Here is a 22,394-nt window from a genome sequence, read left to right as displayed (position 1 = left end):
ATATTTACAAATATGTCTTATATATAAGGTAATGTATGTAAGGTATACCAGAGGGACTACATATCCAGGCTGCCCTCACAATAAGTGACAATCTAAAGGACAACAGTGACAATCTAGATGTCTACGAAAATAAGTTTTGATTTTTTAAAACAAATGCTCCTTTATAAGAATAACTGATGGTACTATTATAAGGGAAGACAGAATTACTGGAGTTAATCTTTCTATTTTTATTTACTCTGAGTTCATATAAGACATAAGAATATTGCAAAACAGTTGATGAAATACCCAATCTAAAATTATTAATTATTAAGTAGAAAAAAAGTTCCCTCATTCTTGAAAATTCATCATGAGAGTTGTAATGCAACAATGACATTATTTTAATGGCTTGGTTTATTCCTTAAAAATGTTTTTCCTGAAAAACTTTATTTAAATAATTTTTAGCGTATGTTTTAAGGGCGGGTAACTCTACAATTATTTGTTGCCTATTCTGATAAGCAGATGGTGTATAGATCCGATTTATTTTTTACGAATGTTTTCAAGGAGTTTCATGACAGCAAAATGCATCTTTTTTCTGAAATATGAAGAATAGCATACAGAAAAATAAAATATAGATAAGAAGAATGTAAGCAAAATTATCTTTCTTTAGTTGAAGCCACAGATGTATTTTCTAAGCAGGCGAAGTACACTTATCAAGGAAATATCAGTGAGTATTTAAGAGGAAGAAATAAGATGTTTCAGCTGCCTATATGATCTTTGAAGGAGAACCCAAAGGTACAGACAAAGTCTAGAGGATTCAAGATAAAGACTGTGATAAAGTCTCACACTTATACTTGTGAAATCGCCTAGGAAAGCAGCAGCCTTTAGTCCCTGACTGATAAGCTGGATTGACAGTTGGCTTTGGTACAAGAAAAGTCCTTGATGGTGGAGCTTAATATTTTGAGTAGAGGCTGCATGTCTCCACACTAAGGATGCTCCACTTATCACCTGTTTATGCAATAGGGAAAAAGTGAGCAACTGTAGAGCTTCAAAACTTTTCTGTGACACTGAAAAGGACACATTGTTGATATCAGTTAAAAAGTCGGGCATCTACAATAGCATTAAAACAAGGCCATATGTGGGTGCGGGAGAATATACCTCACTGGTAGGAAAGATCACACAAGAGACAAAAACCATCAGTGTTGCTCTACAGGAAACATTGCAAGGAGGTGATAAGAGAAAGGAGAGAGGGCCGTAGCTCAGCCTGCTAGCCTTGCATGGATGACACCACATTCAGGGCTTTTCAGGGTCTGGAAGGTAGGAGTTCGAGCCTCGAACAACCAAATCTATTTGTTTTGGGAGTGGCAATAAGATTATTACTTAAGAAATCTCTCCTTGCTGCTGTTTCGGTATTTCTCTGGGCAAAAATTTTCTAAAATTAAATCTTCTCTTGGTTTTCCACTTGCTGGTAGCATTGTACTTTCACATGTTATGAAGAGAGAGTAATTAAGATTAATAAAATGAAGGGCTTTATAACTGTTAATATTAAAATATATTAATTTCCAATTTTAAGTTCAAACAGCAATATTTCCTACTGAATTTTATGCTTCATTATTTGATGCTTAATTCATAGCTTACTTCATTCCACAAAAATATATTGAGATGGCTTATGGGCAATAATATAAAAGTATATTTTAGTTTAAAAAATCTTGACCAAGTAATTTCTTGATAAACCTTGAGACTTTACTGTGTGTTTTTTGTGCAAGGTACAGCAGAAGCAGCCACAATTTTGTAACCATGTATAAAAATCAGTAATGTTATTGCCAGTGGAATTTGGCTGTATGATAATGTGGAATAAGGAAATTTAGAGTTCAAGTTCTGCCATGAAACTCTTTGTATTACCTTGGAGAATTTTCCTGAACCTGGATTTTCTCATTTGTAAATGTAATTTGTTCATTGAAGTTAACAATAACAATATTAACAAGGTTCTAATTTTCTCATTACATTCTTATGAGGCAAAAAGGAAACAATGTAATATGTGAAAGAACTTGTAAACTATGTAACATTGGTTAAATGACTATCATTGTCATCATAGCTTTCAACTTGACCAGTGTTTCTTTTATTTCCCTTTGTCCATTTTCAATGGCTGTGTATTTCTGAAGGAAGTATATTGATCATAAATTATTTTTATTAAATTATAGCATATTCATTTCCATTATGAATTATTTGAAATATTGAATTTGTAAAGAATATATTTCTTAGAGTTTTGAAAGCCATCTGTATTGCATCTCCAAAATGTAGCAATGTTTGCACTCAGATTGTGGTTAGACCGAGAATGAGACCGAGAATGACATTGGACAGCATTTTTAGATAGTTAATTAGATTCTTATTTACAGAGATGGAACTTCAATCTTTAATCAGATTCTTGCCAAAAACAGATTTTTAACAGGGTAACTTGAGCTCACATTTTTTGGAGTCAGTCCTGATTTAAGTGTCTTCTAGTTTCAATGTGAATGTCCTAGAGCCTCATTAACAAAAGGAAAATTCTCTGTGATTGTCCTTTTTCTTCCTAATGAAGCTTTCTAAATCTCAGCTGTCAAAGGTTTGCTATTTTAGCAGGATTTTATTTTTAATGTTGGGGAAAAATTAAAGTTAGACAGTTAGACTGAAGAATTTTAATTTTTTCCCTGTCATATTTAGGAGAGGGAAATTAAAGGAACTGCAGTGAAAATAAGTAGAGTTACAGAGCGCTGTGACTGTTCTCTCACTACACAGAAATATGACCTGATTTGGTAAACACTGTAAGTTTTTACAAGGACTATGATATTCTAAGACTGCAAAAATTGTTATCAAGGCCCTTGCTTTCTTGTTGTTGTTATTTTCTTTTAATTTGTATTTCCCTGATGTAGAAGGTTTTAAAAAACCAAAATACTAAATTTGCAAAAAATATCCCTAGTCAATCCTCACTGTATCCAGAATGTGGTTGGTTTTATTTTTTTAATAGATAGGAATGTGGTTTAGATGTAAACTTCTTTTTGGCTACGGGAGTTTTTTAAGTGAAACAAGTTAAGCCCTGTAAAACGTGGAGCAGGGAAAGAGCTGTCCTCATGTTAGCTGTGTACTACAGTTCTATCAGAAAGATGTGGGACTTGACATGAAATATTTCAGAGTAATAATTGAACACTTCTTCAAGAATATAGCACATGTACACACTCAAATGAAAAATAAGCCGTCTCTGCCACATGTCTTGCGTAATGTCTGTTGTGAACTCATGGAAGCTGGTCAGGGGTAACGGAGAGAGCACTAGAATTGGAGTAAGAAGCCCCTCCTTCTCATTTATAAAATGAGAAGAAAAATGTCTCAGAACTAAATAATTCAGTGAGGGAACACAGGTGCAAAATATTTCATAAAATTGTCGACTATTACTTGTTTTGTCTGAGGCACAGATCTGGTGTGTCACTTCCCTGGTCCAGGCCCTTCGGTGGCTCTCTCTTCCGTCCAGGCTTTGCCCCAAGCTCCTTAGCCTGGCATTCACATTGTGAGCCAGCCCCGCACTTCTTTCTCACTCTTCTCTCTCACTTTTTGTCTCCTCTATACCCTATGCTTTGGCCACTTGGGTTAACTCTCTTTTCTCTGAACGTCCTTTGCATTTGCTTTTGCCAATTTTCCAATTTTGACTCAAATGCTTTCAATGCACTGAAATCTCCACCCTTAGCATATTTTTCTCAGCCCTTCAGACTGAATTACTCATTTGTTCAAATGAGTTCCTGGAGCAGTCATCACAGGCCACCTGCTGTTGGTGGTACCTGCATCATTCCTTTTGATAGACTAGGAGCACCTTGAGGGGCAGATTCATGTCTTATGTGTTTTGTTACATCCAGAAAATACCTACCACTTCTCCACATAAGTGATATTTAGGACATATAATGACATCAAACTATGGATGATGTAAGCCGACTTGGAAAGATGGACTAACGAACTGAATACCTAAGTAAGCAGACAGTATACATATTTTCACTTACTGATATGACAGGAAATATATCTATTATATCACATTAAACTAAAAATATCTACTTGACTTGTCACACTACCAAAGGAGAGTACCTGGGATATCAAAACAATGGAAATTTTCACCACCTTTCATTATGTGTTTCATCTGAAAATTCTAAGTGGAAAGTTATTAAATTATTATACATCAATGCGAAGAGCAAAGCTGGATTCCTTGGAGACAAGTGTGCAAAGAGATATGACTTAATAGGACCGCTGCTAAGTATCTATAACACATTTAAATTAGGCAAATCTAGATGCCTTTGTCAATTTACACGTGTGAAAAGAGATCCCCGAGCCACCTACAGGTGGAGTTGCACGTGTGTCTATCAGTACCGAAAGTGTTTATAACTTTCAGGAAAGCAGGTCAGAAAGATGTGATGGTACTGTCACATAGTTTAAGGGAAGCGGAAAGGGAAGAAGAATAATTTGATCTTAGATTAGAATTTGGAAAACTTTTTCTATAGAGGGCCAGATAGGAAATATTTTTGACCCATGTGAGTCATATGGTCTCTGGAGCAACTATCCAGCTCTGCATTGCAGCCTAAAAGCCACCACAGACAACACGCAAATGAGGAAGCATCATTGTTTTCCAATAAAACGCTTCTTACAAAAACAGGTGCTGAGCTGGATTTGGCTACTGAAATATAATGTGTTGACCTCTGTCTTAGATTTTTGATGTAACTGGCATCATCATCATTATTATTTTTAAAAAGTCATTTCCGAATTGGTTTATGTAGCACGAATTAATAAATTACCATAAATAATTGCATTAATTGCAATTTGGGGAAATTTAAAAAGAACCAGACAATCAAAGACAAGCTGAAACATATAGACTTTTATCATTAACTGCCCATAAGAGTCAAATAAAGGAAGAAAGGATTATCTTGAATCATTAGCAAAGTATCTCTTAAATGTTTCCTTGAACTCTTATGAACTTTAAGATGTTAATAGATGTTCTGAGAAAAGAAGTGTCCTACTGTCACATAAATCTGTGAAATACTGGATTAAATACATTTTAGTGGTAATAGTAGTAAAAATGTCAGATAGCTTTTACGAATCCCTCATTGTGTGCCAAGTAGATTTTACTATTATCTCTATGGTAGAGATGAGCACACCAAGACATCCAGAGGGAAAGTCGTGTGTGCCTAGGTCAGGGGCTGATGGGTGTTAGAGCCACTCTAAACTCCAATTTTCACTCTACTGCTGAGCTCTTAGCTGTCCAACTGTACACAGTGACCTCAAACAAACCTCTTAAAAATGCTCAAGCATTGTCGGTATACTAATGTGCACTGCACATTTCCAAGAGACGTTAAAGAATGCATCGTTTCTCAACTTTACTTGACCATGATAAAAAAATCGGAAATCCTTCCTAAGGATCCCACAGGCCGCTAGTCTCCCTAGAAAAGAGTCTGGCAAAGGCTGTATAATGGCAGCGATTCCCAAATCCAGCCCATCATTAGAATAATCTGGGAAACTTTAGAAAAATATAAATTTAAATAGTTTCAATTGGAATTAAAGAGGGAGAGGTCAAGGAATTTGGATTTTTGCAAGATTCCTTCCTTAGATAATACTGATCCTATGCCAGTTTAGGAATATTTCTTTGTTCCAATGCCATGGTACTGGAGATTTTTCTACACCTCATCCATTTTCACACTCTATTCCTGACATATATGAGAGGTCAGAGTTTGCAGAGTGAAGAAATCAAGAACACAGGTCCTCAGTTCTAAAATCATCAAATATATGGCAGGAACAGCTAATTTAGTTCCTTGTTGCTTCCTAATAAAAAGTGGTCTCTGTGGAATTAAATAGGATGTGTAATCTAATGTATTTTTATTTTATTTGGGCTTAGATGGTTTAATTACAGAATTTTTTATTTTTAGACAAAGGACCCCCTTTTTATCAGAGCCTTTGCAAACTTAGGTTCCCTTTGCAAACTGTACTCTGTGTCAAAGACTGATTTTAGATATGCCAATATTTTATTGTTCTTGTCTACTTACAACTCTGGGTTGTCATGGTGATAGGTGCTGATATCACATTTCTATAGACAATTGGTTGAAATAAATCTTTGCATCCAACATATTTATTGGAAAGGAAGATACAAATGAGCAGCATTTTCCTGTTAAACCTGAAAGTAGTAAAATGTAGAAAAAAGACCATAGAAAAGCAATGTATCAATGTTGCCTTTGCAGATAATGAGCTATGTCATGGTGGTGTTTCCAGTAAGTTTCTATCGGCCTTTTTTTTATCATCTGTAAAATAAGGGAGTTAGACAAAATAATTTCAAAGTTATTTTCCAGATCTAAAATTCTATAGACAGCTCTTAAAAGTAGGAAGGACCTAGACTATAAAAAACAAACCATAATGCTTGCCTTTTATAAATGGGAGAATTTATGTAAACTCAGATGCTAAAAATCTAGTCCCATGCCTAGAAGTAACAACGGTAGTCAAAAGCCAATATTAAAACAAAATGATTTCAAAATCCTAACCAAGCAATAATTTAAAAAAAAACCAGTTTTGAGCAGGTAGAATTGTTAGCTATAAATTGACGTGTAATACTATAATTTTTAAATTCCCAATACTATTGATTCTTTATAAGACATATATGAGGACATTATGGTATCCATAATATAGATAGAACAATTAAAATTGAGTTTTATTCATGGTCACATAACAGAATTGGGAGAAAATTAAGAGTTGTGTTGAGTAGACTTTTATCCACTTCAGGCAACTTTAGACAACCGTGAAATAATATCATCTGAAAACTTTCAGGGGATGAATTCTTTTCCTTGTCACGTTAGTACTTGATTCACTTTTCATGGTGTCATTAAATCTTTGCAAAGATGGCTTTATTGTGAAGTGCTATACAGCAGGCTAGAAGCAAGGGGATCAACAATGGAGGTGTGTCAGACTGAAATTACTGATGCTAATCAGTAATGATGATAAAAGTCCAAAGTACAGACTCTAAAATAAGCCAGTCCCCCATTAATAATAGCTATTGTTTGAGAAAAGTCGCCTGGATAAGCAAACCCACTGATTACTTCAAATTGACTCAGTTATTTGTTTCAAACTCTTCTCTGAAAGCTTGGCAAAGTACAACTAAAAAATAAACCAGTAGATTTTTCTTGTGCTGTCCTTCATAAAACACACTGCCTGATGTGTACATCAAGCTGTAGGAACACAAAACAAAACAAAAATAAAATATGGTCAGGGCAAATAGGGAGTAGTAGAAACAAAGGATTTACCTAATCTTAAAGTAAGAACATTCCTGCCCCCTCAAATTTCACACACACACACACACACACACACCCCCCAGTGTATGTGTGGAGCAACTTCAGTTTAGATTATATATATTATATAATCTACAAAATTTGCATAAAATATGTAGACCTGAGTTATAAGATATAGGAAATAAAAAAAATTATACTTGTTAATATCACACCATTGACCAATTATGTACTTTGGTGAGTAAAACCACAATTGAAAATAGGCAAATTTCTAACATATCCAAAACCTTGTACAACTGGGATTCAAGTTTGGAAGGGAGACTACCACATCACTCTCTTTTCTGTTTCATCTTCTCACACTACTGGAGAGTCAGTTAGGAATGGGCAGCAACGTCTGGAAACAGCTGATGGCTGACCTCACGTCTGAGGGAGTCACTAACAGTGACAAGCTCCACAAATCTCAGATGTGGCTGCAAATCAAACACCCATCGCCCATGTGCACAGGGCACAGAAGGCCAGTCACAAACTTCTGTAGTCATACTTATCACAGAGTTATCGCCATTAACAATAGCATCTTGCAATATGAAGGACAGCAATAAATATCAGTGGGTGAGCATGAAAAGCTATTCTTCCACACAACTAACCAAAGGGTTGGCTGAACCATCAATTCTTTTAAAATTTAAAGCAAGAGACTGACTGGAAACGGACTATCTCACCCCTTCAGAGGTTAACTTGGAAGCCGTTAATTTTTAAAATTCTACTCCTTCATTTTAAAAAGTGTTAAATGAAGAGGATCATCCCCAATTACCACTGGAGCTTTTGGAAAAATAAATTATTTTAAAAATCTGATCTATTTCTTAGATTTAGTGTAGTTTTGTATAATTAAAAAATGCCAAGTGAGCAGAATAAAAAATGAAAAAGAGCGTGAAGAACTTTATTAATTTAAGTTTTAACAAAATTGACTTCTAATCTCTGAAACTGGTCAGGGAATATACAATTTAAGTAGAGGTGTCTGAGGTATTTACAAAGATGGGAATTCTCCACTGAGATTATCTACTGTGAGCGTGTTTGTTCTGCATGCTGGGGCTGAGCCTCAGAGGAGCAACAGTTATTACTGATTAAGATTACTTATCTCTGTTATTTTGTAACAACTTGAAAATAGAAGCCATTCCTGAATTTACTCAAAGATGATTTTAATATTAAAAACCACAACATGCTCCGCAAAACAGAAACTGTATTTTACCAAGTCAACCATTGTGGAATTAGTCTTCTCAACCTCTCAACAAAGATCCTCAGTTGTCTTTGTTGTATGAAATTATGATTTTTCTAGGAGTTTCTTTGGATAGAATCTTACAAATGCTCCTTGTGACTCCATTAATAATTTGTTAAGAACTTGTCCTTCTTGGAAAAACATATTTAAAAATCCCACCCATATTCTCAAAATCCTCCCATTTCTCTGTTATTAAAAATAAATAAAACCTTCATAACTCTGGAGAGATTCATTCTGTGCCCCTTTGCCTAGTGCAAATATCTTAGTCTGTGTGCCTTTCACGGAAAGTGGGCAACGGTAGGTGGTGGGTGGGGTGCAGTGAATTGTATTCTGCAAGATGTTAACTGTTAGTCTCCTCAGTGGAGATTTCTTTACAGCCTCCATTTTTTCCTGTTCTTTCATATATTTGGTCATCAGCTGCTGGAACATGTTGCCTTCCATTCTTTCTCCATATTAAAACAAACAAACAAACAAAATCACTCAAATCTCCCAGACTAAGTTCAACAGTTCTTTCTTCTCAAACACCTTTATAAATTTAATGTTACAATATTGGACATTAATGGTGGGGGCACAGATTAATGAGAAAGCTGGAAAATCTTCCTTCCTGTGAATGTGCCCATTGAAGAGCAAGTCAGTTCGAAACCTTAACTGGCATTGACATTTTTTACGGATGTGATGATTTGGCAAAATACTTCATGTGATTAATTTTCTGTTCTCTTGCTTTTTTTGTTGATTTAAATATTAAATATAAAATTGAGGGCAAAAACTAGGCAGCTTACCACCGTAGGAAAACAAATTTTTTTAAAAAGCAACAACATATATACAAATTGTGCAGTATGAGAAAACAGTCGTGCTGAACTTGTTAAAAATAAAACTCAGAAACTGATCAACGGTCTTTGGCCCATAGTGGGAAAGGCACAAAGGTCTGTGCCTGCAGCAAAAGGCAGATTTTGGGCAAATCCAAATCCTGAATTAGGGACACTGGGTGTTGACTGCAGAAAGTCACTTTAAAATAAGACAGGCTATGCAAAAGCTGAAATAAGAAGATCTCTTTCAGCTGCATGCAGTATAACCTTCAGGGTCTGACCTAAAACTAAATCAGTACAAGTTTTAAAATATATATTAAAAAAAAATCCAAAAAAGCTAATTCTAGCTGAGGGAGAGTTATAAAAATACTGAGCAAAATAAGAAATGATTTTCCTTTTGGGAAACTCAGCATGAGATAATTGAGCCACGAGCCAAAGCTGATAGAGCACACATTTCCAATCAAGTTTTTAAGGAAATGTTATTGAAGTTTATTATTTATGGTCTTTATTTCTTGAAAAGTAGTTTTCAGTGTCATTTTGCCTGGATAAACATAAAAGAAAGATGAGAGAACCTGCTATACAGTGACCTTTATCTTAATGCAATATTACCAAAACACTGGAAAATTTAGAGTTTTCAAAAAGAGTAGAGAGAAATCCATTTTCAAAGCTTGCATCAGCAAATGTTGAAAAAAAAGCCAACCTTTATGAATAACAATATTCTTCCCATCAGGTGACACATATGGATCAATTTACATTTGAATTTGATGATCAGAAAAGATTGAAGTAGGGACATATGTTTTGCGACTGTATAGAATGAGACAACACAAATAAAACACTGGGTAGTCATTACAACCCTGGGATGAGGCGGATTCCAAGGCGAGACATAGTGAGGAGGGGTAAGAAGAAGGAGTAGAAAGTAGGCAAGTTGGAAACAGGTGCTTCATGAACAATGTATGTCTTCTTTAGGGGCCCAGGGAGCACTCTGCCTGAGCTACCCGAGTGCTTCTTTAACTAATTAAAATGAAGAGATCAACACATAAGCAGAAAGAAACTAAGGCATTTTGGAGGAACTCTAATTTCTTTATTCTATGCATTCAGTTATAATCTGACCCACGTGTCATTCACCAAAAATATACTAAATGCCTATTTCATTGTTCACATGGTGCTTGGGGTTTGGAACAGAGGAGAAAAAGGAAAGCCCTGGCTCTAGCCTCAAAAGGCTCACTGTCTAGTGGGAGACACAGGTTGTTTGACTATATATTTTGCAGTGCAAAGAAGCATTAGAGGTGGTGGAGAGCTTAGATTCTGCAGCCAGGCTGCCCAGGTTTGAATCCTGGTTCTTCCACCTTAGAGCTGTGTGATGCTGGGCAAGCTACTTGCACTTTGATGCTTCAGTTTTCTAATACAAGTATAACCCTCATTATTAGGAAATGAAATGTATTATAATACACATAAAGGTCTCAACAGTGTCTGGCTATGATTACTGTTCTTGTTATAATGGTGTGCATAGCATGCTGTGGGAACATACTGGAGAGGAGCGAGACCCAGCCCAGGATACAGTAGTAGGACAGTCAGAGAGGGCTTTCCAGTTGAGATGAGATTTAAATGGAGGTTTCAAGTAGTCAGTCTAGTAGGAGTTATGCAGGTGTGCAATGGTGAAAAACTGTGGGATAGCATGTGCAAGCACACAGGGAAGAGAAGTCTCTGAGAGTTTGAGATAACTTGGTGAGTTTGATGAGTGGAATCTAGACTATACTAGGGAATTTAGATTTTTTATCTTAAAGACTGTCCTGAATGTTTTTGCCCTTATGAATGCTGATCATCTCATTCTTTGTTTTCTTCAATAGCCCACCTCCTCAGCCGTTCATTTCTCTTCACCTATATTCAATTCTATACTTGGCTGTAAGGCAATCTTGTTTGAAAAAACATATTTAACTAGGTCATCTCTATGCATAACAACATGAATTTTACTCTGTTATTTTTTAGACTGAATCTAAATTTTTTGGCCCAGAATTCAAGTTCCTCTCTCCACTGTCCAAAACACATATACAAATTAATCCCCCTCTTACTATAATAGCATTTTAGCAAGACCCAACTTCTTGTTATTACCACTTTCCTCTTCTCTTTGCAGATTTTATTTATCCCAATCTCTGATTTTGCTAAAGCAGTTTCCTCTTTGGAATTTTAATCTCTCCAGATCAATTTTAATTATTTCTTTAAGAACAGGTTCAACTTTGACCATTTGAAGAAAAAGAAAGTTTGTTTGACCAAACCTCACACCATGTTGATAAGCTTGACACCATAATCTCTTGGTGCTAAGCTCACAATCACATACTTTACTTGAGGCAGCTTTCCCTGCCCCCTTATCTCTTCACACTGTTCATGTTTTCCTTGTGAGTAGAGAATTTGCTTTCTAGATATCTTACTTTCCAATGTAAGTACATCTACAGTATTTTGTATACTAAACAGCCCAATAAATGTTTGTTGGATGAATATATTATATGTAAAAATATCTCATAATGCAACCTCTTTAATAACATGCCAAGATCATTATGTGAATGATCCATACATCTTTAGAAGTTAGTTACTTGTCTCTTGTAAGCTGAATTGGAAGAGAATCAAGATGACAGATCATGGCTGATATTTGCATAAGTGTATTTAGTTCACATAGATAATTAGAACATTTAAAAAAGTAATTGGAATTCTTTTAATTGAATGACTTTTGAAGATGAGCTTCCATTATAAAACGTAAGTGTAGACAAAGGATTTTAGAACTTAGAGTAAATCCTTGGACCTTAGAGTTTAGGAGAAGGGAAACAACCATTTATTCAGTATCTATTGTGTACCAGTCATCACAAGGCTGCTAACTTTGCATAAGTTATCTCATTAAAGTTTTCCAACATCTCTTCTCAAGAGAAGTCATTATTTTGATGGCTATTTTATAGCCAATGCCACTATGGCTCAAAAAAGTTTGACTCTTTCCAAAGTCTTACATCCAAGTGATGAATTTGGGATTTGACTCCAGGTCTCTCTGACTTTAAAGCCAAAGTTCTTTGAGAGGTTATGCAAACTTTATTGTTTGAATGGTAGTATTCAGAAATAGATTAAACAATGACAATTTTGGACAAGTAGCTAACTTTCTTGGTCTCAGTTCCTCACTCTTACAAATTTGCCCTTCATAATCTCTAAAGCTTTTATAACTCTAAATCTTTGTGAAAAACTTGCATCTGTTTTCTTTTTTTATAAATCACATTTAAAAATCTCATGGCTTAAAGAGTAAGGTGGAAAAGTTAAACATCAATGAGTTATATATTGACTATAGCAGGGATATATAGTTGAATGAAGGAATTATTAATTTTTATATATTCTCTATTGTTTGACATGGTAAGATAGGTATTACTTTTGTCATAAAATCTAATAGAGGGAAAAACTATAGCATTTTTAGTGGTGAGTTGACTAAGTTCAAATAATCAGTCAATATCTGTTCTTCTTTATTAAATATTGATTACCAAATTATATAAAACTCAAAAATTTTATTTGATGTACTTTTTTGCTTGGGCTAGGCTATCCTACAATGCCTTTTTGCATTCTACCCTAGATAAATATGCATGTTAGAGGAGATTGACATGATTCTAAAACCATGACTGGAATTAAATCATGTGTTGAGTATTTGCATTTACTTTCATTATCCTAAAAGTAAAAATAGCTAATGTCAAAATGTATCCAATATTTTAGAGACCATAAAGTCATTAATAAGTGTACTATACTTTTGACTGTTATTTGATGTCAATAATGATAATTTTACTAGACTCTCAAAGTCTCTTCTCAATATTGTGCAAGAAGGTATTATAATACATAAAAGAGAAAAGTCTAGAATAATATTTACATACAGCCAGCCATGAATTGCTCAACAACAGGGATACGTTCAGAGAAATGCATTGTTAGGTGATTTCGTCACTGTGTGAACGTCATAGAGTGTACTTCCACAAACCTAGATGGTATAGCCTACTACACACCTAGGCTATATGACCCTAATCATATAGGATTACCATTGTATATGCTGTCCATCGTTGACCAAAACGTTGTTATGCGGTGCATGACGGTATAAGAAAGTTGAATGTGATAATTGTCACTAAAATTTCTCTCATGTGCTAAGAAACCTAGTTAAAATGACTGGGTAATTTTGGGTAAATTAGAACTGGTTTGAACCCAGAACGTGGTATTGGCTGAATGCAATGAAATGCTAATCACAGAATACTCTGGTCGTTATCAGTTAAAATCTTTTTTTCCACATATTGACTTCATCCACCATGTGACTCTTGTGGCCAAGGAAGTCGGGTCAGTGCTAATAACCAAACATTCTTCTCTCAAACATAAACAGTCACACTGAAAACTAGCTGTATCTCCTTTTGCCTATAAGGTTCTGAGCACCTTATCACAGAACTTAGATGAAATGAAAACCTTTTATATCAAGTCATCAGTATGACAGATACTCCAAGGAACAAACTGCCATTACATTTAAGGAGGACATTTTGACATATTAATTTATACCCTCAGGGTTCAGATCTGGCTTGTAGGAAACCCTAATTAAAACTAGCCATTGGAGAAAAGAGACTCCAAGAAGAGATAAAAATGAACTCCAAGTTACTTGAAAATATGACACAAGCATAAGAGAAAGACTAAGAAATACCATAGAGGCTGAAAAAATTACAGTCTTTTTTTTGCTACCTTTTACAATGGACTATGATAAAAATTCAGTTCTCTCTTGGGTCTTGTAAGTAAAAAAGGCTAACCAGCAAAGGAGAGAATGGGGACCATGTTTTACAACAAGTAGTCCAATGCATATTCTTAATATAAAGACCACAACTCAGAAGTATGTCTCTGTAGAACTTACATTTCCATTTCTACAGCTAAAAAGGTGATTTTAGACTATAGTTAAATGACTCTAAATACTCTCTTGGGTCTTGTAGGTAAAAAAGGCTAACCAGCAAAGGAGAGAATGGGGACCGTGCTTTACAACAAGTAGGTCCAATGCATATTCTTAATATAAAGACCACAACTCAGAAGTATGTCTCTGTAGAACTTACACTTCCATTTCTACAGCCTAAAAAGGTGATTTTAGACTATAGTTAAATGACTCTAAATACAGGCTAATAAGCCACCAAAAAAAATCTCAAAATTTAAACAGTAACTTAATAGACGCATAGCCTCAAACAAAATTGTCTCCCTCAGAAAACGTATTTTGTAATAACACAGAAGAAATGTTTAAGGGCAAAAACTAAAAGATTTTAAGCATGCCCTAAATACTTCTAAAGTAATTGTTATCATGAAACCCTACAGATATTGATCAAAAAACCAATTGTATATTTGTTGACCACAGTGGTACTTATGCTAACTGGAATCATATTGTTGTAAATTAAAGGGAAATTTAAAAGTCTGTTTTTCTAACATTTAATTTTTCTAACATTAATTTTCTAAATATGTGGTGTGAAAAGTTACTATTCAATAAATACAAAGGGTAACTCATACCTTGAATTCCTCCAAGATTTTGTAATTCTTCCCATGATATTCACAAAAGTTTTTCACTTCTTTGCACTCAGGACAGCATCCATTGTGTTCCACTTTAGTACACTTTGGGTGAATTTTAGGACATTCTGGCTGGTCGCAAACAGGTCCATCCAGAGCACAGACACATGGACAATTGGAATGTCCTGGGAAAAATCGTTCTCCCAACTTGTATACAAAGCCGCTGTCATCCACACACCCTTTCCCTCGATAGTCATCAAAAATCAGATTGTCATTACTGGAGATCTGGTCACCTTCATCAGCAGGGTAGTCTTCATGACTGATGGCAGCAGAGGTAACCAGTCCAGGGATGACCAACAGAAGTATGCAAGCTTCATGAATATGAAGAGCCATCCCCCTCCTCAAAGGCTTCTGGATGTGCTCCTAATAGTAAATACACTCAGCTCCTTCCATGGGAATACAAAAGGGGTAGGCTGAAAATAAATATTTAAAAAGAATAAGTTTGTATATACAAAGAGAATATAGATTCACTTAAGCTCACGTTCTTAACTTGCTTATTTGGAGTCTATTTGGAAGATACTAAGACCTCAAATAGACTAAGTTCATGCAACTATCTACACTTTATAATGCAGTTTGGAGAGTTTATCCTTGGTAATATATGCTTTAAAATTTATCCTTTCTGGATTATTTCACCTAGGATCCTTCAGCTTGATTTTCTCTTCTAAATTTCAAAGGTCTGGCTTTGTCTAACTTGTAAGAACTAGTTTTACTGGGCCTCAAAAGGTGATTTTACAAGTAGTTACTTACAAATAACTCAAGAACATTTGAATTCATATTCCCTATTATTCTTTAAGCTGGACCAGTCAGTGATGGAATGTATATATATTACAATCATCTGTATAAAAACGCAAGAGATTAGTGAGCAAAAAATTCTACTTCTAAAAGAAAGAGAAGAAATCAACAATTGAATGTAAATTATAATTGGGATGGAGCTAGTATAAAGGATCTTTATGCCCATAATTGGTGAATAACAATAGTCTCAATATGGGTTACTTGTTTCAGTGAACATGAATCTGAATTTTGAAACACAGCTAAGAAAAAAAATAGCACTATTTATAAAAACTATTTATAAACACTATTCCACAGTGAATAAGAGAAAGAAAAATTTTAAGTAATAAATACAAGAGATCATGTATTGCAAAGGATTTATTAAAAATAAGTTTATTTGCACTATTGTCCTCACCTTTATTTTACTCAGGAAGTAAGCTCCTAGTGGGCAGGAAAGAAGTATCTGTGAACTTTTTTTGTTTTTTACAGCAACTTGAATCTAGTACTCATGTAATACTATTTGAATTAATTGCTTCAACATAAAATAAATACCATTCACACAGTCTTGAAAAGTTAACTCTTTTGTGCCATACCAAAGATATTTGCATTTAGCCAATTTGCACAAAAAATACCTGTGTAAAATCATTTATTGAAGTTTCTTAAAATAGTAATGAGGTGTTGCCAATCATAGAAAATATGTCTATTAATCTGATGGCATTGACTCATAAACTTCACTTGGTATTAGTGCTTGGTGTGGAGTGTTGGTAGTGGGCTCTTGTTTAAATGTTTAGAGTGACTAACTCATACAAAGGCTCTGGGGAAACTGTGTGACTTTATGGAGTAATAGATAAGGAAAAGTGTTGTCAAATAGTTAATTTACCTATTTAAGTGCTATTGGCTTTATGCCTTTATCCATAATATTGCTTATAGGACATCTTCAGATCATTTATAAATATTATTCATTGGTTTATTTTCAGATTATAGTAAAAGCAATGATAAACTGTTTCTTTTCAGTCTAACACATACACATGATAATCTTTAAAAAGATAAAGATGCCATTAGGAAACTTCATGAACTATTATATTGTATTTGCATTTTAAGTTAGATATGCAAATCCAGTAAGAGTAAAATGGAAGGTAGTATATTCATGCCCTCCTTCAAGAGAAAACTGCTCTGTGATATTAGAATTCCTTTTGGGTACATAATGATAAAGGAGATGGGTTTCCTTTAAAATATGTCAAAAATAATGAGTCATGATAGAATTAAAAAATGCAAACCTATAATTCTGCCTGAGAAGCCAGAAGCTTCCTTTGGCAAAGCATTTTTTTCTCTTAAATTACTAGAGAGGCCACAAACAGAAGCTTCTGAAAAAGCATAAAAAATTTTACTAATTAAGGCACGAATTTGTACATCTCTCACATATTTAGAAAGTTTATCTTGGAAGAAAAAGGAGCTATGGTGCTTCCTTATAGTATTCCAGTCGTATCTGTCAATACATGCAGGATAAGCCATATAGAATACATATGTCATTCTGCTTCAAAAGGACACAGACACAAAATGATCTCTTTGCAAGCTACAGGTAGGCATTAATGAGTCAGGTTATGGTAATCGTTAACTTAAAGGTAAAAATAAGAGTGTAATATCCACTTTATATAAACATTAAACATGCTTTTATTATATGAAATACCTTTTAAAATGTGCATGGAGAAAACAAGGTTTTCTTGTTAATACAACAAAGTTCTTAGGCAATTAAAAAAAATACCTCTTCATGTTGAGCTGCTCTAGTGCAGTTTAAGACAGTATTTATTTAAGAGAAGAAACATTAGAGAAATGAAATAAAATAAAATGTTTATCTGAAGGTTTTTAATAAGTAAGCAAACATTGCTAAACTGAGAATCACTTCCCAGCTAAAGTTCCCCCTCCCCATATTGGTACATATGATTTAAAATGACTGCATCTATTTCTTTGAGAAAACAAATATAACTCATGTCATAAGATACACTTACCTAATCACTCTGGAGGTTAACGGTGGTGGTGGGGGTCATAGACCAATATGAACTAAAAGATCAGGTATGTTTTAAGGAAACAGTTCCTCTTTAACTATCCAAAGAATACATTTTCAGGCTTGAATTAAAGACAATCCATTCTTTCTACCTCCCATTTCAAAACACAGTCAAGAAGCAGTCTCCCGCCCTTCCAGAGAGAAACACAGCAGACACACATAAGAAATATGCTTTGGACCCGTCTTCAGAATTCAAAGCAAGCAGCAATGCTGGTTCTGTAGAAATCCAGATCCCAGTAGCAGAATCATGTTGAACTTATTTTTAGCATTTTCCCAGATCCTTCTATGAAATTTCCCGGCTGATTACGCCTCCTCCACACATGAGTTCACTTACACAGTATTTGCTACGGCAGTAGAGGTGATTTGGCTAGGCTCTGAGGATCACAAACAGCAACAGCATGCTGTAGCTTAAACCCCGCTCCGCCAGCAATACCATCAGCATCATCCACAATGTGTTGCTTGAATCCCCTCTCACACACCAGAAAATACTAACTGTGGACGTGAAGGAAAGGAGCAACTTTAGCTGGGTTTCTGCATCGCTGAGAGCAGTTCGCAGACTGCTGATTTGGAGCTCATTCTGCTGGCAGCCGGGAATTCCTCAGCACCACGGACAGCGCCAACAGCTGGCTTCTGAGCCCAGTTCGGTCGAAACCCTGAGCTGCTTCTTTGGAACAGGCTAGAGTATTCTCTTAAGCAGTTGCGCTTTATACAGAGGCTGCGTGCATTAGGGGGAAAGGCGTTTTACGTCCGAGATACTTCTTAGCATTGAAATTACAATTAAAAAAATAAAAAACATTGTAATTGTACCTAATGCATTCTTGGATGGGCTGCAGATAATGAAAGTTCCGGAAGAGCCTTGCATTGAGGTTTAAGCCATCTGCAGTCTCTGATTATTAATAGATAAAGCATGATCATTGTCGAAGAATCAGTGAAAATGTATGTTCCCTGATTTTATTTGACCCCTTGGTTGCAAAAAGACTTTCCCCGTGCTACGTGATTAAACTTTGGATCTTTCTGCAGCTTGGATTTGATTTTTTAAAAAAGTAGCCCAGCTCTCCTGCAGTTTGTTCTCTAACATCCAAATCAATCTCCTGTAATTCATCTAGTCTGTCATTAGGCGTCATTGTAAGCTGTTTCTTCTAAATCCCTAGCAAAGATGCTCTGTCTCTAAATTCTTACCAAAATGAGAAAGAAAAAAGACCCAGACACAAATGAATGAGCAAAAAGTTATTATTTTTATTGGTAACAGTACGAGCACTAAAATATATGTCCAACGCATGTTTTAAAGCAAATTGTAAATGTTACCTTCTGGCATATTTAACCAGATATTTACTTGTTTGGGACTATACGAGGCATTTCAAGCCTTAAAGGGAATGCCGTCTGCAGTGGGTATGCTGACCGTCAAGACCACGTTCGAACAGTGCCATCGGAGCCTCCGGAAAATAGACTCTCTCCATCCTGAGAAAACACGACTGTGTGAGCCTCACTCTCGTGGCCCATCAATTTGTGAATCTGCCCTGATTTAAGATCCAGCAAGTGGATAACTCCATTGCCACTCGCCTGAGCTAAAACTCGACCTGAGAGAGAGAAAGAGAGAGTGTTAAAGTTTTATTTCAAGCAGTCACAGTCTATGAGCAATGAAATATACACTTTGTTACCATTGTAATTCAATAAACTTGTTTTATATTAGATGTCAATCATTAAATATGAATTAACTCCTGTCTATATAGGAAATAATTCCAGTCTGAATTAAGACATGTCAACGATTAGATTATAAAATTTTAAAATAACAAGGTAAAACCTAATGTTTTACCTACTTTATGTGTAAAGGTCATCAAATGCCCTACTAGTCTCCTTATGTTTGGGATTAATAAACAATTTTGATAGGATGAGATTGAGAGGAACTGAGTAATACAGTTTTCCTTTTCAAGTGAATTATATGTGAAAAAGTGTTAAAAAGTGTAGACTTCAAAATTTATCTATGGCAAAGATGTATATATATATATATATATATATACACACATGGATAATTTATATTTTAACATTTGTATTATATTTTAAACTTGTTTATTATAATTATGATACATCTTTAATTAAAACTATAATAATACACGTTTATGCTTTAAAAATTGTGACACTGATGAACTCAACAAATTTTTTTAGAGTTGAAGTGAAAATACCTCATTTAGGTTTTTTACTCTAATTTAAAATTCAAAATTCTGTTCAACTAAATTTGTGTTACATAAGAGAGCTAAATACAGCATAGAGTATTCTCATAATTTTTATAGCATACATATTTTTTGAAGTATTTTTTTTTGAGGTGGATTAGCCCTGAGCTAACATCTGCTGCCAATCCTCCTCTTTTTGCTGAGGAAGACTGGCCCTGAGCTAACATCCATGCCCATCTTCCTCTACTTTATATGTGGGATGCCTATCACTGCATGGCTTGCCAAGCAGTGCCGTCTGCACCTGGGATCAGAACCTGCAAACCACAGGCTGCTGAAGCAGAACGTGCGCACTTAACCACTGAGCCACCAGGCCGGCCCCTATAGCATATACTTTTGAATAGTCTCCTTAAAGTGAAAAGCAAATCAGCAGTCCAATTCTAACTAATACTTTCATTAAAGATGTCCAGTAGCAAACTATCAGGGAATTTGGAGGTAAGTAAAAGCAATAGAATATACTTACATTTGCTCAATAAATGGGGTAAATAAGTATAAGATTAGTATTATCCATGGAATTATCTAACCATACTTAGAAAGCATACTATCATCCCAGTAATAACATTTAAAATTCATTAAACTCTTTCAGCATGCTAGATACTAGATTTACTACCTGATGGGGATAATTCCATGTAATCCTTACAGTAATCCAATGATAAAGAAAATATTAACTCCATCACATAGGTGAAGAAAGAGAGGCTTGGAAAAGCTAAGTAACTAGCTTAGGAGGACACCCTAGGTATAGAGAGAGCTGGCTTTTAATCATAAGCACTTTGAATCCAGAGCCTGGGCTCTTAGTCATTGCATTTTCACATCCAGCACAGCACTGTTATTAATGATGCCTTCTTGACAGATTTTAAGTAGGTGATATGTTGTGAAAATAGAATTTGCCCGTTTCATAATAAAAAGTTTATAGTGATATCACCATAAAAGTCACAGTGAAATATTTAACCACAAATTATACCCCAAATTGTCATGAATGTCTTTAAAACAGAGAAAAGTTATAAAAGTAAAGCTAAACATGATAAATACAGCCTATTTGCAAACGTTTATAACTACTGGGCTTCTTCATCTAGAACAAAGCCTGACACAGCAAAGATCCTTAGGATGGATTAGAGTGTCCAAAGCAGCAGATGCGAATATTTATTATAAACCCTCTTCTAAGTCTTTGCTGACAGAGGCATTACATATAGATTTCACTTCCAGCTTCGCTCTATAGGCAATTGCTGTTTGTGACTTTCCTAAGAATCACACTGATAACTCTTTTCTACTAGTCTTTATACAACAGCTAGGAAGGGGGTAAATATTATTTTCTATTTTTGAAACCAAACTGAACAAAACAGAATCAAAGCCCATAAAGAAAATGGAAAGGTTTTAACTTTAAACCATTATCTTTTTTTGACGTAAGATCTGTAAAATTCATAATTGGAAATATTTAGGAAGGTTCTTCATAATTTCTGAAAATTTGTTGAATAAAATAGAGAAAATGATAATATTAGAGCTTTATGTTAGGATTATATAATTCAGCAGCACCATGCCTCAAGTATTTCAAAAATTTGTCTTTACTAGAACAGATTTGAGTCAACAAGTTTGTGGTGAGGTTTTTCAGGTTTACTTGAGCACATTTTCAGAAGATTGCAAGACTACATATAATATCTAATTCCTAAAAGGTGTATAAATTTAGGATCATGTTAAACTTTAAAGCATATTGGATTATTACAAGGCATATAGCATCTGATCTAAAAATTAGTTTTGCTAGGAATAGAGATGCTGAACTCCTTTTAGGTTAGAAGATTTTCAAAATTACTTACCAGATGTGTCAATTGCTACATGAGTATCTAGTTGGTGTGAGAGAGAGGTATCACCCAGAAAAAAATGCCACAATATGATTATTGGTGGCATCTCTAGAAAGTAGAGTATTTACAGACACGCGCATGGACATCTTTCTAAATAGCTTGGTGATTGGCAATGAAAAATAACCCACAATGTGAATCATTTGTTATCCCAGTGTCAGAATCTTAATGACAAATTTAGGAAGAATAGAAAAGTTATCCACATCAAAACTTGGTCAAGGAGGGGCCAGCCTGGTAGCCGAGTGGTTAAAGTTCCATGTTCTCTGCTTCGGTGGCCCAGGGTTTGAGGGTTCGGATCCCACGTGTGGACCTACTCCACCCACCGGCCATGCTGTGGAGGCAGACTATGTACAAAGTAGGGGAAGGTTGGCACAGATGTTAGCTCAGGGCTAATCTTCCTCAAGCAAAAAAAAAAAAGAGGAGGATTTTCAATAGGTGTTAGCTCAGGGTGAATCTTTCTCACAAAATCAAAAAATAAACAAAAAAACTTTGGTCAATGGGATGAAATTGTGTTAGAAATAAAATTTAAATAGTACCACGAGAATTTTTGTAAAACTTGCACTAATAATGTTCATGT

At 35.0% G+C, this 22,394-nt stretch overlaps 2 protein-coding genes across 8 annotated transcripts in view; both read right to left on the bottom strand.

Annotated features, from left to right (window-relative positions):
• The window catches only part of VWC2L (von Willebrand factor C domain containing 2 like), a 153,179-nt gene extending 134,510 nt beyond the window's left edge, over positions 1–18,669 (bottom strand). Inside the window, exons 1-2 of the mRNA XM_070618231.1 lie at positions 17,687–18,669; positions 14,856–15,325 (exon numbers count right to left, since the gene is read on the bottom strand). Of these exons, the coding sequence (XP_070474332.1) occupies positions 14,856–15,245 (390 nt within the window). The 5' untranslated portion in view covers positions 15,246–15,325; positions 17,687–18,669. The remainder of the gene's footprint in view (positions 1–14,855; positions 15,326–17,686) is intronic.
• Positions 18,670–18,958: 289 nt separating this feature from the next.
• Positions 18,959–22,394, bottom strand: part of SPAG16 (sperm associated antigen 16) — a 1,020,255-nt gene continuing 1,016,819 nt past the window's right edge. For all 7 annotated transcript variants that reach the window (XM_070618199.1, XM_070618198.1, XM_070618200.1 and 4 more), the window contains one exon: positions 18,959–19,319. In XM_070618199.1, the coding sequence (XP_070474300.1) occupies positions 19,144–19,319 (176 nt within the window). In that variant the 3' untranslated portion in view covers positions 18,959–19,143. The remainder of the gene's footprint in view (positions 19,320–22,394) is intronic.

This window comes from Equus przewalskii, chromosome 5 (genome assembly GCF_037783145.1).
Source record: "Equus przewalskii isolate Varuska chromosome 5, EquPr2, whole genome shotgun sequence".
Lineage (NCBI taxonomy): Eukaryota > Metazoa > Chordata > Mammalia > Perissodactyla > Equidae > Equus > Equus przewalskii.
This window is presented reverse-complemented; position numbering and strand designations above follow the sequence as displayed.